A 21,283-nucleotide genomic window follows, 5' to 3' on the forward strand; every position below is an offset into this window, starting at 1 on the left:
GAAGAAATTTCATAGTGGCGGGAAGGCAAAAGCATTTCAATTTTAGGCTGCTATATGGAAAAGGGGAAAAGGGAATATTGGGGCAAGTCAGGTTCCACAAGCACCCTTCACAATCGATTTGAATTCAACAGCTAAGCAGCAGAAATGAGCCATGATGTTATGAGGCTGCCTCCTTATCACTGCCATTACAACCAGATAGAGGCTGTAGGGGCGCTTTGAAATGAAAGGTCACATCTGTAAATTGTGCATTGAGACTGAAATAAAAATGTGCAGACTACTTGAGGAAGCCATTGATGACATTACAGTGGAAGGCAGATGCCATGCTGTAAATCTGCAAGAAAATAACTTTCTGAAAGAACACATCCAAGTAAAGTTTGCTGAAAGCATCATTGCTACAAATGACTCCTCTGAGTGACTTTTCAGATAAGGGCAATTAAACAGCAATAAATTGCACTAAATGTTATATTTCCTGTTCCTTCCCCTCCCCAAAGCTATAATCACCATTCACTCTCTCCAATCCCTTCCCTGTCATCTTCCCTTTCCTCTCCACCACCAAAAATATATCAGTATGAAGCAAAACAGCTGCCGGACGAACACTGAGGTGGTAGAAGTTATGGGATACCTCCTGATATTGTGTTGGACCTCAATTTGCCCAGTGTAGTGCAGCAACTCGACATGGTCTCAACAAGTTTTTGGAAGTCCCCTGCAGAGATATTGAACCATGTTAAATCTATAGTCATCTGTGATTGCAAGTGTTGCCAGTGGAGGATTTTGTGCATGGACTGACCTCTTGATTATGTCCCATAAATTTTCTGTGGGATTCATTCAGGCAGTATGGCTGACCAAATAGATCATGCAGAATATTTTCCAGACCAATTGCAAACAACTGTGGCCCAATGACGTGTTGCATTGTCATCCATAAAAGTTGCATCCTTGTTAGGGAACATGTAGTCCATGAATGGGGGCAAATGGTCTTCAAGCAGCCAAACATAACCATTTCCAGTCAGTGATTGGTTCTGTTGGGCCAGAGGACCCAGTCCATTCCTTGTAAACACAGCCCACACTATTGTGGAGCCACCACCAGCTCGCACAGTGCCTCATTGACAGCTTGGCTCCATGGCTTTGTGAGATCAATGCAACACTTGAATGCTACCATCAGCTCATACCAACTGAAATCAGGACTTACCTGACCAGGCCACGCTTTTCCAGTCATCTAGGGTCGAACAGATACAGCCATGAGTCCAAGACAGGTGCTGCAGGTATTGTCATGCTGTCAGCAAAGGCAGTTGCATCAGTCATGTGCTGCCTTGGCCCATTAACACCACATTTTGCAGCACAGTCTGAACGGATACATTCGTCGTACGTCCCACATTGATTTCTGCAGTATCATGCAGTGATGCTTCTCTGTTAGCACTGAGAACTCTATGCAAATTCCCCTGCTCTCGGTCGTGAAGTGAAGGCCATCAGCCACTGCATTGTCCATGGAAAGAGGTAATCAAAGTTGGTATTCCCAGCACATTCTCGACACTGTGGATAGTGGAATATTGAATTCCTGAACAATTTCTGAAATTGAATGTCCCACGCGTCATGCTCCAGCTGCCATTCCATGTTCAAAGCCTGTTAATTCCCATCATGTGGCCATAATCACATTGGACCCTTTTCACATGAATCGCCTGAGTACAAATGACAGCTCCGCCATTGCACTGCCCTGTTATACCTTGTGTATGCAATACTACTGCCATCTGTATATGTACATATAACTATCCCATGACTTTTGCCACCTCAGTGTCCATTGTCTGTGCTGCGATGTGTGTCAGTGTTACTTGTGGGGAACAAACGGCCGGTGTTTTCTTCTTTGTACAGAGTTTAAAACTAACATACACAGCTGAGGAATGCTTAAATATTCACATACTCAAAACTGAAATAGATTGATAATTTAACAGATGGGCAGTAATAATGTATTTTGTTGTAATATGTATTCTAAATCTCATGAGAATACATTAATGTGGAGAAGCCCCTGTTTCACTACACAATTTTCTAAACAGTTTCTTGATATATGGTTTCACAGCCATAATAAATTGTGTTAAATGACTGTCCATTTCTGGCTGTAGAATCTTAATTGCAATGCGCTATCTGCCAATTTTGGGTATTGTATAATTTTCAAGTGAGCAACTTGTAATGCAGTGTGCATACATGTACCACACAGCATTGTCTGATGGCATAGTTTGCCAGTTTGTCTCAACCCATGGGAACTGAAGGCTTCCTACTTGTGGTGTACAATGAGGCCACCAGTGGGGGAAGTGTGCAGAAAAGGTAGAGGGTAGCTTCTACAATTGCCCTTTCAGCCACTGCTTTCGTTCCTCCCTAGTACAGTGAACATAATGTAAAGTCTTTTTTTTTTGCCATATTTTATGTTAATGAATCACACAGTGGTTTTATGTACTTTAAAGTCTGAACAGTATCATTTATTCTATTCTCACCTGAATTGCATAAATATGCAACCTTGTAAGCAGTGGATCCAAGAGATGTGATCATGGCAAGAAATTCTTCATGGACCAGTGAGACACATATAAAACATACAGAAACCTCATATTTTACACTTTTGTGGAGGGGAGGGGTGGGGGGAAGGTGTCATTACTGGTTTCTTAGGCACATGAGAGTTTGGAGAAATATTGTAGTCGATATCCCAGCTAATGTCCATTCCCCTGTGAGTTATCACTTTGATGCGAAAGCAATAGACCTTGTACATGAAACGAAGAATAACTGGAACTACTGTCACATTCCCTCTGCTGACTATTCCATTTTAGCCTGATCAGCCATCCACATTCCCCTGTTTGATTGTTGTAGCTTGTTTCATATCTCCATATTGTCTTTTAATGATAGGTTTTACAGTAGGACTTGAGTAATGGACTGAATCGCATAGAATTTGGCATAAGTGGATGCAAATGAGAATGAGTGTGTGATTAGGTCACATTTGAATAGGACACCTTCTGTAACATTACAGTAAGGAAGCTGTAGAGTCCGATGTGATATGCTTTATTTTATTTCATGAATTCTTGGAACTGTGTTCCAATGGGACATTATTAACCCACTTGTTGTATGGAGTGTGCTGTAGTATTTCCTTATATGATGTACACCCATATTTCCCTGACCAATCTGTTCAGCTGTCATGTTGTGTTAAATAAGTTTAGAATTTCCCCATTTATAAATCACTCATTATGTTAGTTCAGTGGCAGTGTAGCTGAAATTTTTATTGCGGTAGAGACTGTTCAAAATGCCATTCCTGCAAGTCTGTTTTATTTGATGTGATGGTGTGTAGAAGCTCTCATAAGGGGGTAGCTGAACCAAATACTAATGTTTTGTATGGTTTTGTTGTTATGTGCATTTAGTCATTTATTTTTATCCCATAGGTCATATGTGAGCTAAATTTCTGACCTTTTCTTCATGCTGTCATAATTTTCATGAACAGTAGTGTTTGAACAACATGATCTTACAGATTTCCCACTGTGATAATTAAATTGCAAGCTGATTTTCAATCTGTTTCATTTTCAGGCAACTGTTAAGTATTAAAAATATCCTCATTTGTATATGAGGTACCAAAGCAGAAGTTCATGTGTAATATCCTGTGCATCTGTGGAGGAATGCATAATATTCTAGGAGATGTAACATAATTTTTAGCAAGTAAGTTAATATAAACATGTGTTACATTCTGAATCATATCAGGATTGAACTATTTGAATGTCAACAGTGGGAAACTGATATTTTATTTCTTGTCAAGTTCAAGTGGCAGGGAAACTAAACATTTAAAAATCCTGATGTTTCAGTTTTCTTCAGGTAATAACACACCCTGATGCGCAATAATGTTGTCCCAGCAGAAACATGTTTGAATAAGTTACCAGTGTATTAACAGTTTAAAATAAAAATAAATCATCTGTGCAAGTCATTATTGTTTTTGGTGCTAGACATACAGTGCAACTAGTGTTGTTTAATGACATTTGGACAACATGTCACAGATCCATGCAGGTGTGTAGTGAGACTCAATTTTTATGTCTTCTGTGATTGAAGTTCCACTGTTTCCTTATGGGAACACCATGATCTTGTCTGAGGCACAGAAGCCTGATTGTGTCCGTTTGCCAAGGTGTAATGCTCATGTATCATCAAAACGCATGCATTGATGGAATGTGGAGGAACAACTGAAAATTATTGATGAGGCCCACTGTAGTCATATTACAAGCCTGAAATGAATAAGTACATGTATTGAAGCTACAGTAATAACTATATGACCAATTGTAAGATACTAGAACCTTTCTTCTGTGCCACGAACAAAATCTGCGTCCATCCACAGAGATTACAGCTTTGATATCAGGTTGAAACCAATTGACATTTGATACTAGGAATCATTTTTCATTGCTGACACTATGTTTACCTCTAGTATTCATAAGTCACTTTTGGTGATTAAAAAAGCAAAAACAGTAAAATAGTGTGGATAAAAAATTTCTGAATTGTTTCTCAAGCAATATGCTGTGCAGTTTGCATTGAACATGGTGTTAAGAGCCCACAGTGATACGGAGGGACAAGCATAACTGTGTTTTGCAAGCTATAGTACTAGGACTGTTGAATGTTCCTTTGACTAGATATATGATTATGTACACTGATGACAAAAAGTGTTCACCTTTAGATGTTTCCAATACACTTAAGATTCATTGTTGCAAAAATGCATATGGAGTACATGAAATGATCATGTTTACAGATCAATAGCACAAGCAGTTCTGAGTTATCAAGTATTGACCCATGCTGAAACACCCACGTTAGTACATGGTGTAACCTCCATGGATAGAAATGCAGATGCTGACTCTGGCATCCAGTTGATCATACGGATGGTGAATACTGTCGTGGGATACATTATGCCATGCCTGCTCAACCTGTTCTCGTAAGGGTTGTGTGTCCCATTATGTTCCACACGTGCTTGATTGGAGACAAGTCCAAAGTTTTGTACTGGCCAGGGAAGTTGCTACACATCTTACAGAGCACATTGTGGTTCACAGGCAATGTGTGGGCTAGCACTATCTTTTCAGAACAACACCTCACCTTCCTGTTGCAAGAACAGCAAAAGACTGGGTCAACAACAGTCTGTGCATACCAAGCACTAGTTAGCATCCCATCCAGAAACACCATAGGTAAACAAGAGGTTTAGCTTATCACACCCAGACCATAGAACCTGGGGTGGGGCAGTGTGTCTTGGACGAATTCACTCTACGAGACAGCGCTCACCAGGTCTATGTCGTACATGCAAACGACCTTCACTTGCATGCAGGAAGACTCTGCTTCCATGGCTGAAGACCACGATGCACGATTCCATCTTCCAAGTGGTCCTCTGGTGGCACCATTCAAGCCGTGTACATCAATGCTGTGGGTGAGTGGAAGACGGGCTATAGGTGCAGATGCCTGTAGTCCCATAGCTAATAACTGGTTCGTGACACTTTGTGTTGACACATTTGGCTCACCAGCCATATTATCTGTTCTGTGGTAGCTGTATGACCTACCACTGCTGACCTTACAATATGACGATCGTGGTAGGCGTCTGTGCTGTGTGGACATCCAGAAACTCACCTGTGAGTGTCAGAAAGTTCACATGGTCGCTGAGACCAGCATCGTTACATAACTGATGCAACATATCCAGTTTGTGTGGCAATTCTCCAAAAGGAGAATTGCCTCAGAAGGCTCAAATTTGACCCCTTTCGAACTCGCTAAGTAGGCTGTAGGAAGCCCTAGTGTCGCCCCCTGGCATGGTTGACTGCTTATGTCACATGTTTGCACCACGCTGAGCCCTCTGGCTTCGAGCATTCCCTGTTACAGTGTAGAAACAGATGGCACTCTGGTAGCTATGCCATTATGGTGACTGTTGGTGGATGATGATGATGATGATGATGATGATGAAACCATTATCAGTACATCTACTGTCTCCCAGGTGTCATATGCTGTCATCAGATCTCTTCAAGTGTTCTAATTTATTTCCCCCCCCCCCCCCCCCCCTGTGGCAGTGTGTTTTCATCATGATAGGCTCCACCTCATTATTGGAACTTTAGGTAGCTGGTATTTTCTGTGTGCTGCTTCCTAATTTGTGAAATAGCTAGGGAGGTCATATTACTTGGTCACTCAGTTATCCAGAGATCAACCACCTGGCTTATTATTGATGAGATTAAGTGAAGGATAAGGTTTTCAGATGGAATGTTAACACATGGAACTCACTGATTGCATACACAATGTGTGGTTTTGGTGCTGGAAAGAAACATCACAGCTACATTCAATAACCAACAATCATTTACTTCAATAAGTTTCAAAAATAGAGTGAAGAAAGTGGTGCAGTTTGCAAGTATCTTCTGAAAATTTTTTATAACATATCTTAAAATATTTGTCACATAAGAATAGTGCCTGTATCTTAAAAATGTCACTTGAACATGGTTAGAAAAACTACCAGCAGTTTTTAATGTTTACATGTGACTCTCAACAGTTGCACAGAATAGACCATATGCTGGTATTAAGGTTTTTGTTCACAATGGCCAGCAGAGCTTCTGCACACTTCCCAGACACCTTGTGGTTATATTCTCATGTCAGTCTTGTTTTGCTGTAAAAACTAATGACTTGAGATGTTGAAACACTCATTGTTTATGGTAAATTGATGAGTATTCCTCCATGCAGTTTTTTTTCCAAACATTCAGATAAAACATGTGGCATTTCACTTTGTGATTTGTTGAAATTTTGAAGGAAGGTGTACAGATTCTGACAACTGACAAACTATAACAAGAGTAGGCCTTTTTTCCAGGATGATTTTAGATTGGTCGATCAGAGAGAGAGAGAGAGAGAGAGAGAGAGAGAGAGAGAGAGAGAAGGAATTTGTGTGTGTGTGTGTGTGTGTGTGTGTGTGTGTGTGTGTGTGTGTGTGTGTCATTAATTATTAGAATTTAGTCAGCATACTAGACTTTGCATATTAATTTATGTGCAGTATAATACTTACATACATCCTGTCTTCAATAATTCCCAGAATAATACAATCACATTCTCTTGTGCTATTTAGTAATATGTAAATAGCAAGTATGTCCAGATACACATACAAGTTTTGTGTACATAGCTTCTAAATGAACTTTTACTGCATTATTTCAATAGAAATCACGTCATGATGTGTGATACTTGGAGTTAACTAAGTAACCAACCAACTCCATTACGCTTGAGCTGTATTGGATATAGGAAATTTACCCCAAATCACAAATGACAGTAAGTTACCCCAAATCACGAATGACAGTAAGAAGTCAATTGAAATAAGGAAGACAATAATCTTTATTTGTAAAAAGCACATAGAATACAGTATATTTCCAAAGCATTTAATGTTACTCAAGTGAGAACAATTAATAATGATTCATGTTTGAAGCTCTTCAAAGAAATTGTCTGCTGCTTTGAAGTTAACCACAGACAGGATGAGAGTGATCTCTTGTCATTCCTTAAGCAAACACAACTTTTGGTATTGGGCAAAAGGAGACGCTTCTGAACTTCATAAATGGACCATTACTGCATTATAGTCAGTTATGGAGTGTGATCAACACACTGTTGACTAACTGTGATCTTGGTTGAATATTATGACACGATACGGAACTTTGCAGGCCAGTTTGAATAGACTTGAAGAGGAAATGTAATTTCAATAGAATGAGCCACTGAATATGCTTTTCATTGTTCAATAACAATTGAGAGATATGATGTTGCTGCATAGTAACATTGTTTGGCATGCATAGTAATATAATGTGATTACACTCCCTTCGCTCTTTTGTCTCTGTAGATACATGAAAGGTAAAGTTTCTGTTGTGATGACATATAACAAAATTCAAATCTACAGATAGATCATAAAGGGAGTAATCCATGCATCAGATCATATCTTGATAAAATTGTAGCTCTGTTTAATACATGTCAACTGAAGAGAAATGAAAAATACTTTATTTCAGTAACTGGAAATTATAAATGGCATGACTAACATCTTGTTTTTGGAATAAACTCCTTTGATATAATATCGTGTACAAAATCTGGGTATGAAATAAGTCACACAACCAATGTGTTGGCTGCAGTGTCTTACTGTTATTCCAGTATTGGTTTCCTCCTCTTGAAAGTATGTTACACAATGCTTAAATACTATGTAACACTTCCTTTCTTGTGTTATTCTGGAAGTGCTGCTATGCATGAGTGCTTTTGCACTGTGTATAAGTGATAGTGCACCAAACTCTCGTCTATCAGGAGTGAATTGATACAATTAATTTGTGTTCCTTTCTTTAGCTTAATGTGAAAACTGTAAATTTTGTAACTATAATGAAAGAAAATAGTTGAAGTAAAAATAATTTGTTGTTTTAGCAGGTTTCATATAGGCATTCTTATGTTTCAGCGGAAAGAATTGCTGACAAAGAGGGAATTACTCGTGAGCAACAAGATGAGTTTGCCCTTCAGTCTCAGCATCGTTATGCAAAATCTCAGCAAGAAGGACACTTTGATAAGGAAATTGTACCAGTTCCTGTACCACAGAGAGATGGAACTACGTTAGTATCAACTGACGAACATCCCAGGAAGGATCTGAAAATTGAAAATTTGCAAAGGCTGAAACCAATTTTCCGAAAGGTAATGAAATTTTTGAGACCTGTTTTTACATAGATATTAATCTGTTATGATAATGACAGTGAGAGAAACTGCATTATTGATATCTTACGAAATCATGCGTTTGTTATCTTTTATAAAATGAACATTAGTTGCGCAATATTGAAGAAGGAGGCAATGTATTAACCTCTTGAAAGAGACAAAGAATGGCTGCTTTGGGTATGGGTGTTCATTGCTTTGATTCAAGTCTTGGATGATTCGCTATCTTAGACACGCTCTGACTTCCCTAAATCATCAGACAAACAACTAATATACTGTAGCATGAGACTTGGTTCCTCCAGTGCAAAGAAGCAAATTCGAAAACAAGGTGCCTCCAATAGACTCAGCCAGTTGTCAAGTTTTCGGATTCCTTCCAGTTTTGCGAAAGACAATAATCCAGTATTTTTGGAATGCTATAATCAGTTAGGGAAACAATGATAGTATTATTAGAGGATGTTTACTGGGGGTGAAAACAAAAGGGAAAAATACTTATGGGGCTATGCAATAGTATTTTTGTTGGGGTTAGTGTACATCCTTTTCCAAAGACATAGAACAGCAAATGTGCACCAAAAGTTTTGGACACTGAAACGACATTAACTGGTTTATTACATGCTTAGAAAAATATTTAAGAACCAATTACTAGGCTGCATGGCACATCTGGGTACCTGCATGTGGGTACAGATTCATACCTTAATGCAGTCATGAATACAAATGAAAGAAAAGTGCATGAATGTGTTGGGGGAAGGGGGGGGGGCATTGTATATAAATCAGTCACATATAAACAAATGAAATTAGAACTGGAACAACACACTGAAAATTCCTGGAGCTAGAGATCAGTGGTCTCAGTAGATTACTAAGAATATTTCACTGTAAAGAACTTTAAATACACTGCACTAGCCATTTAAACTGCAACACCAGGAAGGATAGCAAATAGTGAAATTTTCCTTATTGTACATGTACAGTATAGTAGGAAAAATATAAGATTAAATTTATAGATGATTTGAGCACTTACAGGATGACTTATTTAGTACACTGAGCTGCCACCTCTGCCAGCAACATTAGCTCTAACCCTACTGGGCATGGAGTCAGATTGTTCTTGTTGGTGAGTGGTGGTATGCCAGCCATTGGCCATCTATGCCCATATGTTTTCAGCGGATAAGAGGCATAGAGAATGTGCCAGCCAAGGAAACAAACATGCTCTATGTTGAGGTAGAGCAGGGCATCACAGGCAGTATGTGGTTATGCATTATCTTGTTGAAAGATATCACAGACATTGAAGATAGAACACAGCCAATGGCCTTAACATGTTGGTAATGTAACACCTGCTGTCCTAATTACCTGCTACACTAACCAGAGGTGAGCGTATTATGTACCCCATACCATTACACTTCATGACTGACATCTGTGGTGATGACAATGACAGATGCAATCTGCTAATGTTTGTTTTCTTGGTGCACCATTGTGGGCTCACTTACATCTGCTAAGGGAAGCCACAGCAGTTGTCACCATGTCGAGAGTTCATGATACTCCAGACTTCATTGCACTGTCCATGTGGATATTTGTCTTGCTGCAAAGAAATCAATTTCCTGACTCATAGTGTGTAATGTGGCTGAATGATCCTACACTGTGAAGAAACAATGTCTGTTTTCTCGGGTGTTAGTTGTGGGGCCACCAGTTCCATCATGGCATTGAGTATAATCCTCCTAAACCCATTGATTCCATATTTATGAGTCGTGCAATCCCGACCAACATAAGTAGAAATATCATGGACCGAAGCACTGTAGCCTCGATAGGCCTATCATGTGACCACTGGTATAGATATGTTAAACCTTACAGAATTTAAGTTAGCCTCCTACCTCTGTAGACAAAAGATGGAGAAAGGAGTAGTTGCCACATTTGTTAAAAACAGTTTTAAATTTAAGAATATTGACATTAATAAATTTTGCTTAGAGCAGCACTTAGAAGCATGTGCAACAGAGATAGAATTTCGTAATAGGTCCTTTATAATAGTAGCCATATACAGAGCACCTTCAGGAAATTTCAACCTGTTTATAAACGGTCTTGAAGATTTATTATCTCATCTAAAATTAAAAAAAAAAAAACTAGTGGTTGCTGGTGATTTTAAACACTGTCAGTGAACAGTTACTGAAATCAGTTACATTGTCATTCAATTTAATTTCTACTGTAAATTTCCCAACTAGGGTATACAAATGTTTTAAGACTGCCATTGATAATATATTTATAGACAATTATAGGCAACTAAACCACATCACAAAACCAGTAGTAAATGGGCTATCTGACCATGACATGCAACACCTAACATTAAATTTTGAAAATTGTCATGGTAAAACATCTATCAGAACTGAGTACAGAAGGCCAATAAAACAGTCAAAAACTGAGAAATTTAGGAGATTGCTCAAAGAAATTAATTGGATGGATGTTTACAGCATCCAAGACACAAATGGAAAATACAAAACATTCATTAATAAAGTTAGCACCTTATTTGAAAATTGTTTTCCCCTGAAGGTAACTCAAATTAAGGAGAGGTCTAATAAGAAACCATGGATCACACAAGGGATAAAGATATAATGTGAGACAAAAAGGAAACACTATCTGATACGTAGGGACACCTTTGATACTAGCATTATAGCTCATTACAAAAATTACTGCAAAATATTGAAGAAGGTTATCCAGAAATCTAAACACCTGTATTGGGAGAAGAAGATAAATACATCCAGCAATAAAATAAAAACAATATGGGATATAGTTAAGTCAGAGAGCGGTAGGACCAGAAATAAGGAGGAACAAATAGCTCTAAAAATAAATGAAACCCTGGTAACAAATGCATGTTGTGTTGCAAACCATTTAAACAAGTATGTTGTCTCTGTTACTAATAGCATGGGGTTGTCAGGTTCAGTAAATAATGCAATAGAATATCCGAGACCAGTGCACACAAACAATCTCAGTAAAATGGAATTGAAACTTACTTCACCCAAAGAAATAGAACCCATCATAAAGTCCTTGAAATCAAAGCATTCTAGTGGTTATGATAATATATCAACAAAGTCAATAAAAGAGTGTTCATGTGAGCTTAGTCATATCTTAAGTTATTTGTGTAATCAAGCACTTGTCACAGGAACATTCCTGGACTGGCTTAAATATGCTGAAGTTATACCTCTCCACAAGAAAGGGGACAAAGAAATGCCGTCAAATTACCGACCGATCTCACTTATGCCAGATTTTTCAAAAATCTTTGAAAAGGTTATGTTCAAGCGTCTACTTAAGCACCTTAGTGAAAATAACATACTGTCAGTCACAGTTTGGGTTTCATAAGTGTTCTGATATTGAGAAAGCTATTTACACTTATAGCAAAAATGACCTTAATTCATTGGACAACAAATTAGAGGCAACTGGCATATTCTGTGACCTGTCAAAGGCGTTTGACTGTGAATCACAGCATTCTTTTAAGTAAATTAAAATATTATGGCATCACTGGTAGTGCTGCAAAGTGGTTTCAGTCATATCTTACTAATAGAAAACAAAGGGTGTCATTACGTAACAATTCAGCAGTAGGCAATCAGACATCATCTGACTGGGAAGAAATTACATGTGGTGGTCCCATACTAGGTCCACCACTGTTTCTTGTGTATATTAATTATCTGTCATCTGTCACATTACCAGATGCCAAGTTTGTCTTATTTGCAGATGATACAAACATTGCAATAGATAGTAAATCAAATATAAATTTAGAAAGGTCAGCTAATCAAATTTTTACTGACATTAGTAAGTGTTTCATAGCCAATTCACTGTCATTAAACTTTGAAAAGACCCACTATATGCAGTTCAGAACTTCCAAGAGATTTCCTTCTGGTGCGTGTATAAAATATGACGACATGGAAATAGGAGAAGTTGAGAGCGTAAAATTCTTGGGATTACAACTTGATAATAAATTCAGTTGGGAGCAACATACTAATGAACTGTTAAAGCGCCTAAACAAGCCTGTGTTTGCAATGTGAATGATGTCAGACATAGGAGATGCAAATATAAAAAAACTGGCATATTTTGCTTATTTTCACTCCATTATGCCATATGGTATCATATTTTGGGGTAACTCGACAAACAGAAAAAAAAAATTTTAGAGTACAGAAGCGTATAATAAGAGTAATGAGTAGTGTAAATCCAAGAACATCATGTCGAAACCTATTCAAAGAATTGGGCATATTAACCACAGCTTCTCAGTATATTTATTCCGAAATTTGCTGTAAATAATACATCTCTTTTTCCAACTAACTGCTTAGTACACAGTATCAATACTAGGAATAAGAACAATATACATAAAGATTTAAAATCACTTACTCTTGCCCAGAAAGGAGTCCAGTATTCATCAATGCATATTTTCAATAAGTTACCAGCAACCATTAAGAGTTTAGTTTCAGACAGGGCACAGTTTAAACATAATTTGAAAGAATTTTTGGTGGCCAACTCCTTCTGTTCCATCCATGAGTTTCTCAACAAGTGCAGTAGACCATTTTAATGAAAATTTATTATACTTTAATTTTTGACAATACTTGGTTGCAACAGCCAAGTAACTACCTACTGTGTGAATGATGGATGTATGGAAAGCAGATGTAAGTCTTAAGTCTGGAAATAGTGGAAGTTTAATTTTAAATCGTGTTCATAATCTGACTGTTCTTAACTGAGGATCACCGAAATGAATAATTTACTTTAATTTTTGACAATACTTGGTTGTAATAGCCAAGAAACTAGCAAATGTCTGAATGATGAATTTAATGAAAGCAGATGTAAGTATTAAACCTGTAAATATTAGAAGTTTAAATTTAACTCATGTACATAATTTTACTGTTTATTGACTGAGGATCATTAAAATTAATGAAACTCAAGTTTTTCTAATTACATGTTTGTAATGTGTTTATCTGACATGTTCCACACCCAGGATGATTCCCTCTTTTATGGGTCTATGGAATGAATAATTAATCTAATCTAATCTAGACTGCGATCCTGCCACTGTCTAATTACAACACATGCTGGTAGATGTTTCTTATATGAGAAGGCATAACATGATCTTCTCACAGACAGACAGCATTCAAATATGGTTTATGATTGAGAAGCCCATTTCTTAATCTTTCATTACATACAGAATGTAGATGGCAGTTACCAAGTGTGCGTGTGGGAGGGGAAGAGACACACAGTTGCCCTGAAATAATGCTAATCTTTGCATATCCAAGTATTTAGTATACTTTATCCCTATTTGACATTTGTTGGATGTTGTCTTCAAATTGTTGCACTTTGAATGGCCATCAGTGTACAATAAAGAAGGAAATGCTGCTTTGCTGGCCATTTTGAGTAAAAGAAAGGCAGATGTGAAATTGCCATGAGTAACATATGAAATACTCTGGCTTATTGCTGTAGAGAGGAAGGACTGCTTTTCACGTCCATGACATTTAGTAATTTCAGCACGACCCTTGGTTCATGCCAAATAGGGAGCATCTCAGCAACCTCTGGAAGTGTTGGCTGGGTACAGGTCTGGTGAAACCATGGTTCTCAAACTGACAACTGACAAGCACTGCGAGTTCTTTATAAACATAAGCTCTGGGCATGTTGTGTCATAGGAAATGGGGCTCCGGGATGAACAACCCAGGTGACAAGAATAGCACAAACCCCTATCAAAATAAAAAGGGACTCAGCTGCAAGGTGTACCCCGTGCTGATGTGGTTGGATAACTGCTGAGGCAAACTTGTCATTAGTCAATCTCTAGGGCACTGCCACACCTTGGTTATATTAGATTCATCTGTATAACATGGGGACAGTCAAGATCAATCATTATTTGCCCAACTGCTCATGGGAGCACAATAGTTCCAAATTCTTCAAATAAAAACATTCCCAATGGGACTGTTGCACCATGTGGGACCAACACCACTAACTCAGTCAAGAAGCCTTTTGGTAGGTTACCAAGAACTCGCACTAATAAAATATTATTAATGTTCTAGGGAAGTTCTGATAGAATATAAATACTTCTGGATTAAAGGAGACACTGGAGAGCAGAAACATTGATTTGTATGTAGTTTTACACAGAAAGAAAGAAAGCTTGCTAGAATGTGGAGTAACCCTTTTACTAGCTAGAGTTAAAAACACACACACACACACACACACACACACACACACACACACACACACACACACACACACACATTATATATATATATAATGCCCCTTTATGGTGCCGGCTGGACTACAGTGCTGGTGATGCGTTTTGGCAGGTGGACTTGGTTATGGGGTTAGTGTCAGGCGGGGTGGGTAGAGGTAGGTGGGAGGCAGAGAGAGGGATTGGAGGTGGGTGGCTTTCAGCTTGGAGGGTGACAGCTGGTATGCTGGCTAGGAATGTAGGATGGAGAGGTGGCGAGTACACAGGCACGGTCATTGGAGCTGGTGGGGAATGACGCACACTAAAGGTGATGTGGGGACATGAATTGGGAAGGGATAACAGGATGGAGAAAGGGGAAACTCTTGTATGGAGGGTGCATTGGCAGTAAGTTACTGGTAATTGAAGCCAGGGAAATTACAGGAGCAGAGGAGATGTTGTAAGGATAACTTCTATCTGCATGGTTCAGAAAAGCTGTTAGTAGAGGGAAGGAAGCAGGTGGCCCAGGTTGTGAAGCAACCATTGAAGTTGTGCATGTTGTGCCACTCAGTGGTCAACTTTGTTCTTGGTGACAGTTTGACAGTGGTCATTTCTCCTGGTGAACAGCTGGTTGATAGTCATACCAACACAAAAAGCTATGCTGTGTTTGCAGCAGAGTTCATATAGGACATCGCTCCTTTCAAAGGGGGCCTGGCCTATGATGGGGTAGGATAAGCCTGTGACAGGACTGGAGGATGAGGTGTAATCATGAACAAAATGAGATTTTTTTTTATGCCACTCAGTACAACTTTGGAGTCTGTGACTGTTTCTGTTCATGTGAAGATACCACTTGAATTTACAATCTTTAATGTGTGTTCCACCCGATGATGAAGTGCCTAAGAATGCATTGTCTGCACTGTTTCCTCAGCCCACCCCACCCTTTCTTATATTGGATGACTTCAATGCCTGTAACCCTTTATGGGGTGAAACTGGCCATGGCAAAGCTGTCGAAAACTTGCTCGCAGAGCTCGATCGTTGCCTCTTGAATGCTGGTGTTCACACTCACTTCAGTGTGGCGTGTGGGTCTTACTTGGCCAATGACCTTTCCATTTGCAGCCAGTGTATTTGCCCGGTCATGCACTGTAAAGTCCATGGTGACCTGTGCGACAGTGATCATTTTCCAATCGTTTTGACCCTTCCTCGGCTTCACTTACCTGGGTGTCTACACAGATCGGCTCTCTGCAAAGCTGACTGGGATGCTTTCACCACTGCCATCGCCCTTCTCACTACACCACATGGAGGTACCGATGTGGTTGTCCAGAGTACAACTGCAGCCATTCTATCAGCAGCTGACTCAGTGGTCCCCTCTTCCTTGGGATCACCCCCATCGGAAGACAGTACCTTGGTGGACCCATGAAATCGCTGTGGTGATTAGGGACTTCAGATGGGCTCTCCAGCACCATAAACAACGTGAGTTAATGGAGCACTCATTGCCATTAAATGGTTCCGTGCCCAGGTCTGCCACCTCATAAAATTACAGAAACAAGAATACTGGGAGGGGTATGTTGCTACAATTGAACCATGTATGCCTTCTTTGCAGGTGTGGGGAAGAACTGACACTTCTGTGAACACTAGGGAGCGTAGCAGCAGGTGTTCCTTGTATCTGTGTGAGTGGTGATGTCTGCACTGCTGCCGACACTGTTGCTGAAAATTTTGCTTTTCATTATGCTCGAGCATCTTCATATGAAAATTATCAACCTGCAGTTTGTGTCCTCAGAGAGCAGAGCAACTTCCTTTACAGTTTACTACATGTCACCAGTAACCTTATAATGCTCCATTCAGTGAGGGGGTATTCCTCAGTGCCCTAGCCCATTGCGCTGACATGGCACCCACCTCAGTGTTGGTGCGCCACGCGGCTGACAGTGGCCCATATCTTTGTGAGCTGTCCTTCTTTGGCTGCCCTGTGATAGACTCTTCAGTTACTGGACTCGTTGCCATTAATTTTAGCTGACAGTGCCTCATCGGCTAATTTGGTTTTACGTTTTATATGTGACGGTGGGTTTTATCATTCTATAAAAGTTTTAGCACATGTCCTTTGTTCCTTCGTGTTCTGCACTCTAATGCTTTTAGGGTGGATGTTTTAATGTGTCACAGAGTGGCTGGCTTTTCCCTTTTATTCTCGTGGTCGGCCAGCCACAGTCATCTGTTCTCTTGTTTTTACCCCTTCTACCTGTTTTTTGCTTCCCTCTGTGGCTTCCTTTTCCTGTTTTGACCATAGTAGTGTTGGTTTTCCTTCTGTCGTTCTTCTGGTTCTTCCTTCCTCCTGTTATTGTGCTGTATGTCTCCTTTCTTTTCTTCTTTTCCTTGAGTAATTATTTTACCGGGAACAAAGGACCGATGATCTCGCAGTTTGGTCTCTTTCCCCTCCCCATATTTTAAACTAGCCAACCAACCAACCTGCCGTGGCTCCAGGGCCAGACCGCATCCACTGCCAAATGCTCAAACACTTATCAGTGGATTGGCAACATCAGATCCTTGCAGTTTTCAACCCTATCTGGAGTGAGGATGAGTTTACTTCTCAGTGGCGTGAAAGCATGATCATCCTAATTCTGAAACCAGGTAAAGTGCCCCTTGAGATGGACATCTCTTGCCCAATTAGCCTAACAGATGTTTTCTGCAAGTTGCTCGAATGCATGGTGAGCTGACAGCTGTGTTGATAAGTTGAGTCTCGTGGTCTTTTGGGTCCGTCCCAGACTAGTTTTCGCCAAGGCTGTTCTACTGCTGACAATTTGGTCTACCTGGAGTCAGCTGCTCAGTCAGCTTTTGCCTGGCATCAACATCTTATTGCTGTGTTCTTCAGCTTGTGTAGAGCTTATGACACCACATAAGCCCACCAATTTTTGTCCAGAACTTCATACCTCGTCATACTTACCGGGTTCAAGTTGGTGCTTCCTACACTACTCCCCATATACTAGAGGATGGGATCCCAGAGTGCTATGTATTGAGTGTGCCCCTTTTTCTGGTGGCTGTCAATGGTCTAGCTGCAGCTGGGGGATGCACAGTGAAACTTTCCCTGTATGCTGACTGTTTGCAGCTACTATTGCTCCTCATATGTGGGTGTTGCTGAGAATGCTGACTGAGGGTGTCATACGAAGGATGCAGACCTGGACTCTCACTGATGGCTTCCAGATTTCTGTCACCGAGGCATGTGTTGTGCACTGCTGTTGCTGCCATACTGTCTATCCCCAACCAGAACTCTACTGCAATGAACAAATGCTCAATGTTTTGGAGGCTTATCATTTTTTGGTCTTTGATGCCCAATTGATATGGCTTTCCCATCTTCGCCAACTTACGTGAACTTGCTGGTCACACCTTAATACTCTTCACTGTCTTTGTAACACCAGTTGGGGGTGCAGACCGCTCTACACTTCTGCAGCTCTACAAAGCTCTGACCCTGTTGCGTCTTGATTATGGCATGTGTCTCAGTATTGCCAATGCTGGACCCAATACACCATTCTAGGGTCCAGCTTGCAACAGGTGCATTTCGGACCAGCTCTGTGAACAGCCTACTTGTGGAGGCTGGGATCCCTCCCCTACATATCAGGCACCAACAGCTGCTGCTCAATATGCAGTAAACATTTGCTGCTCCCCAGAGAATCCGAACTACCATGTATTTTTTCCTGGTAGGAAGATCTATCTCCCACAATAGAGGCCAAGGTCTGGAGTCACGATCGCAGCTCTTACAGTCTGTGCTGTGAGTGCCATCTTTACCCACTATTGCCCTTGTCAGGTAGAAATTGTGTGTGTACCCCATCCTCGGATATGCCTCAATCTCTCCTTCTGACCAAAAGGTTCAATACATGCTGTGGTTTTTCACCCTCTGGTCCTGGACGTCCTTAATGCATTCCCGGGCTCAGACATGGTCTACACTGATGGCTCTACTGTTGACAGATGAACCACTTTTGCCTACACACATGCAAGATGCAGTGATTGGCAGTGATTCTTTGAATAGTCTTCAGGCTGTCGACCAGTGCTACGCTCAACACCCATTGGTTGTGAGTAGCCAGGATCTCCTGTATGGCCTCTACCATGCTGGAAGGTTGGTAATCTTTGTATAGACCCCTGGTCACTTTGGAATCCCAGGGAACAAACATGCTGACAATTTGGCCAGCAGGATGCTGACTTTGGAGATGGGGTACTCTAACCGGATCTTTGATTGACTCTACACCTACGGTTGCTGGAGACTTGGAAGGTGTATTGGTATATCATGGTTTCCTTCCCTTCGTGTTTCTTGCAGGGAATCTACTGTCCTCTGTCGGCTTTGCATTGGCCACACTTGGCTGACCCATGGCCATATCCTGTGATGTGAAGATCCACCCCACTCTCGGTGTGGTGCCTGTCTGTAGTGGATGATACCAAAGCAGCATATTTGGTTTTACATTTTACCCATGAAAGTGGTTTTTACTCTCTGGTGATGGTTGACATACTCATCGTTGTTCTCTTTCCTGAGATTTGATCTTGTCTGTGTAGCTAGTTCTCTTGTGATAATGGAGGATGTGGAAGCACTGGTCAAATGCAGAGGGTGTGTCTCCGATCATATAAAATGTCTTGGTGTCCTCCAGCTGCTTTCTGGGCTGGGCAACTCTCCCACCTTCACCCTTAAACAGATACAATTGAGTCCATTGAGGTTTGCTTTCTGTGTCCTTCCTCTCTAGGGACTACTCTTGGTTTGACATACCATACAAAGTATTAAGGGACCAATGATGTCATCGTTCGGTCCCTTAGGCACATCAATCCATCCATCCAACATCTCTGATCTTGTGTGCCAATAAAACAAGATAACTTAAATGAGGCTACCTTCACAGCATTTCTGTATAAGCTTTTGACAATGAAACGGGTAATAAGAAGCCTGAAATCCTATAAAGATTTGGCATAAAGAACAGAGACTGACAAATACAGTCTGAAATATATACAAAAATAAAATGACGAAAAATGAAAGCAAAAAATCTAGAAAGATTGAAGCTCGTATTAAGGCAGGATTGCATCTTCTTTCCTCTGTTGTTTAACTTTAATGTTGAAGAGATAATGTAGGTGGTGAATGAATTTTTTAAAACATAAATGTACATACAAGGGGGAAAGAACAAGATAATCTAGACGTTAATTTATCCTTGTTAATGGTGGTTGAGCTCCATGGCTGTGGGTTGAATTACTTGAAGGAATACTTTTTTTGCTATATTTCTCTAGTAAACCAGTGTAGTGTTTGCAAATGACATAACTCATTTGGCAAAACGTTAAGGAAATTGAGATTATCTGAGCAGAAACAAGCTACTTACAACAGAAAGTGGGGAGAAAAAATTATGGATCCATTTGCCTCGTTTTGCACATTATTTTTTGATTCTTGGCCAACTTTTTTTAAAAAAGAAATTCACTCATCATTTACGGGTCCCATGCAAAGAGTTAAAGTTGCTCTATCCAAAATGAGGAGTGTTCATGACAGAAGTTCTGCTGTCTGCAAATCTTACCTGAAATCAGAAATTAAACAGTTTTCTTAATTTATAGGATACTGCACATAGAGTAATAGCACAGCTTTGTGAAACTTGACAAAATAATAAAATGGGCCAGACATTTGAAATGAAGATGTTTTTGTTTTGTGTTTTTGGTCACATTTTTTTGGAATAACTAAAGAATAAATTAAAATAAAATATTAGCCCATTGCTACTTGTAGAGACGCCTGAGGAGCAATTCGGACAAATTTTGGAAAGATTTCTTTATTAGTGTGCGCGCAATCCATTCTGTGAGCTTGAAATACACAAAGTGAAGGAACTCCACTGTGTAGGTAGTGAGATCATAGAAGCAGCTTCTCTGTAAAAGGCAGCATAGCTTCAAAAAAAATCCACTGGCATTAAACACAGCTTGCATTATTCATACACTATATCTTGTAAACAGATTAATAGGTAAATTTAATCTTCATAGATTTCCAAAAAGCGTTCAACACTGTAGCTGAATGACCAACCTGTAGGCTTTCTATCTAAAGGTGCAGAAGTTTGATTCAGTGTTAAGTTGTAGCAGAAGCACTACATACACTTAACATGGCAAGTTTTGCTGATCATCACTTAGTTAACTGTTCAACCTGTAACCTTTGTGTGTAAAAGGGCAGAGGTTTGAATCCGTGTTAAGTTGTAACAGACGTTTTGTTTTTTTCCTTGCTGTAAGAAAAACAACTCTCTATTCTGATGTGCAATCAATTTTCCTCTGTAGATGTGACAATTTTTAGGCTGTAAATCAGTAAGGGTCACTTGTGGTGACATTGTGGCAGAACTGGCATCAATATCTGTCATTAATCCACCCATGTGGGATGATTCTGACTCCTGCGAAAAATAAAACAACAGTAATATTAATAATAAATTAATTACATAATTAAGTCCATCCCAGCCTGGCAGTAGGACAAAGATTATCAGAAGCTGATTATTCAGACTA

The 21,283-nt window shown here is 39.9% G+C and overlaps 1 protein-coding gene across 1 annotated transcript in view; it reads left to right on the top strand.

Annotated features, from left to right (window-relative positions):
- The window catches only part of LOC126470110 (acetyl-CoA acetyltransferase, cytosolic-like), an 83,587-nt gene that overhangs the window by 27,050 nt on the left and 35,254 nt on the right, over nt 1-21,283 (top strand). The window contains exon 5 of the mRNA XM_050097713.1: nt 8,423-8,652. Within this exon, the coding sequence (XP_049953670.1) occupies nt 8,423-8,652 (230 nt within the window). The remainder of the gene's footprint in view (nt 1-8,422; nt 8,653-21,283) is intronic.

Source organism: Schistocerca serialis, chromosome 3 (genome assembly GCF_023864345.2).
Source record: "Schistocerca serialis cubense isolate TAMUIC-IGC-003099 chromosome 3, iqSchSeri2.2, whole genome shotgun sequence".
NCBI lineage: Eukaryota > Metazoa > Arthropoda > Insecta > Orthoptera > Acrididae > Schistocerca > Schistocerca serialis.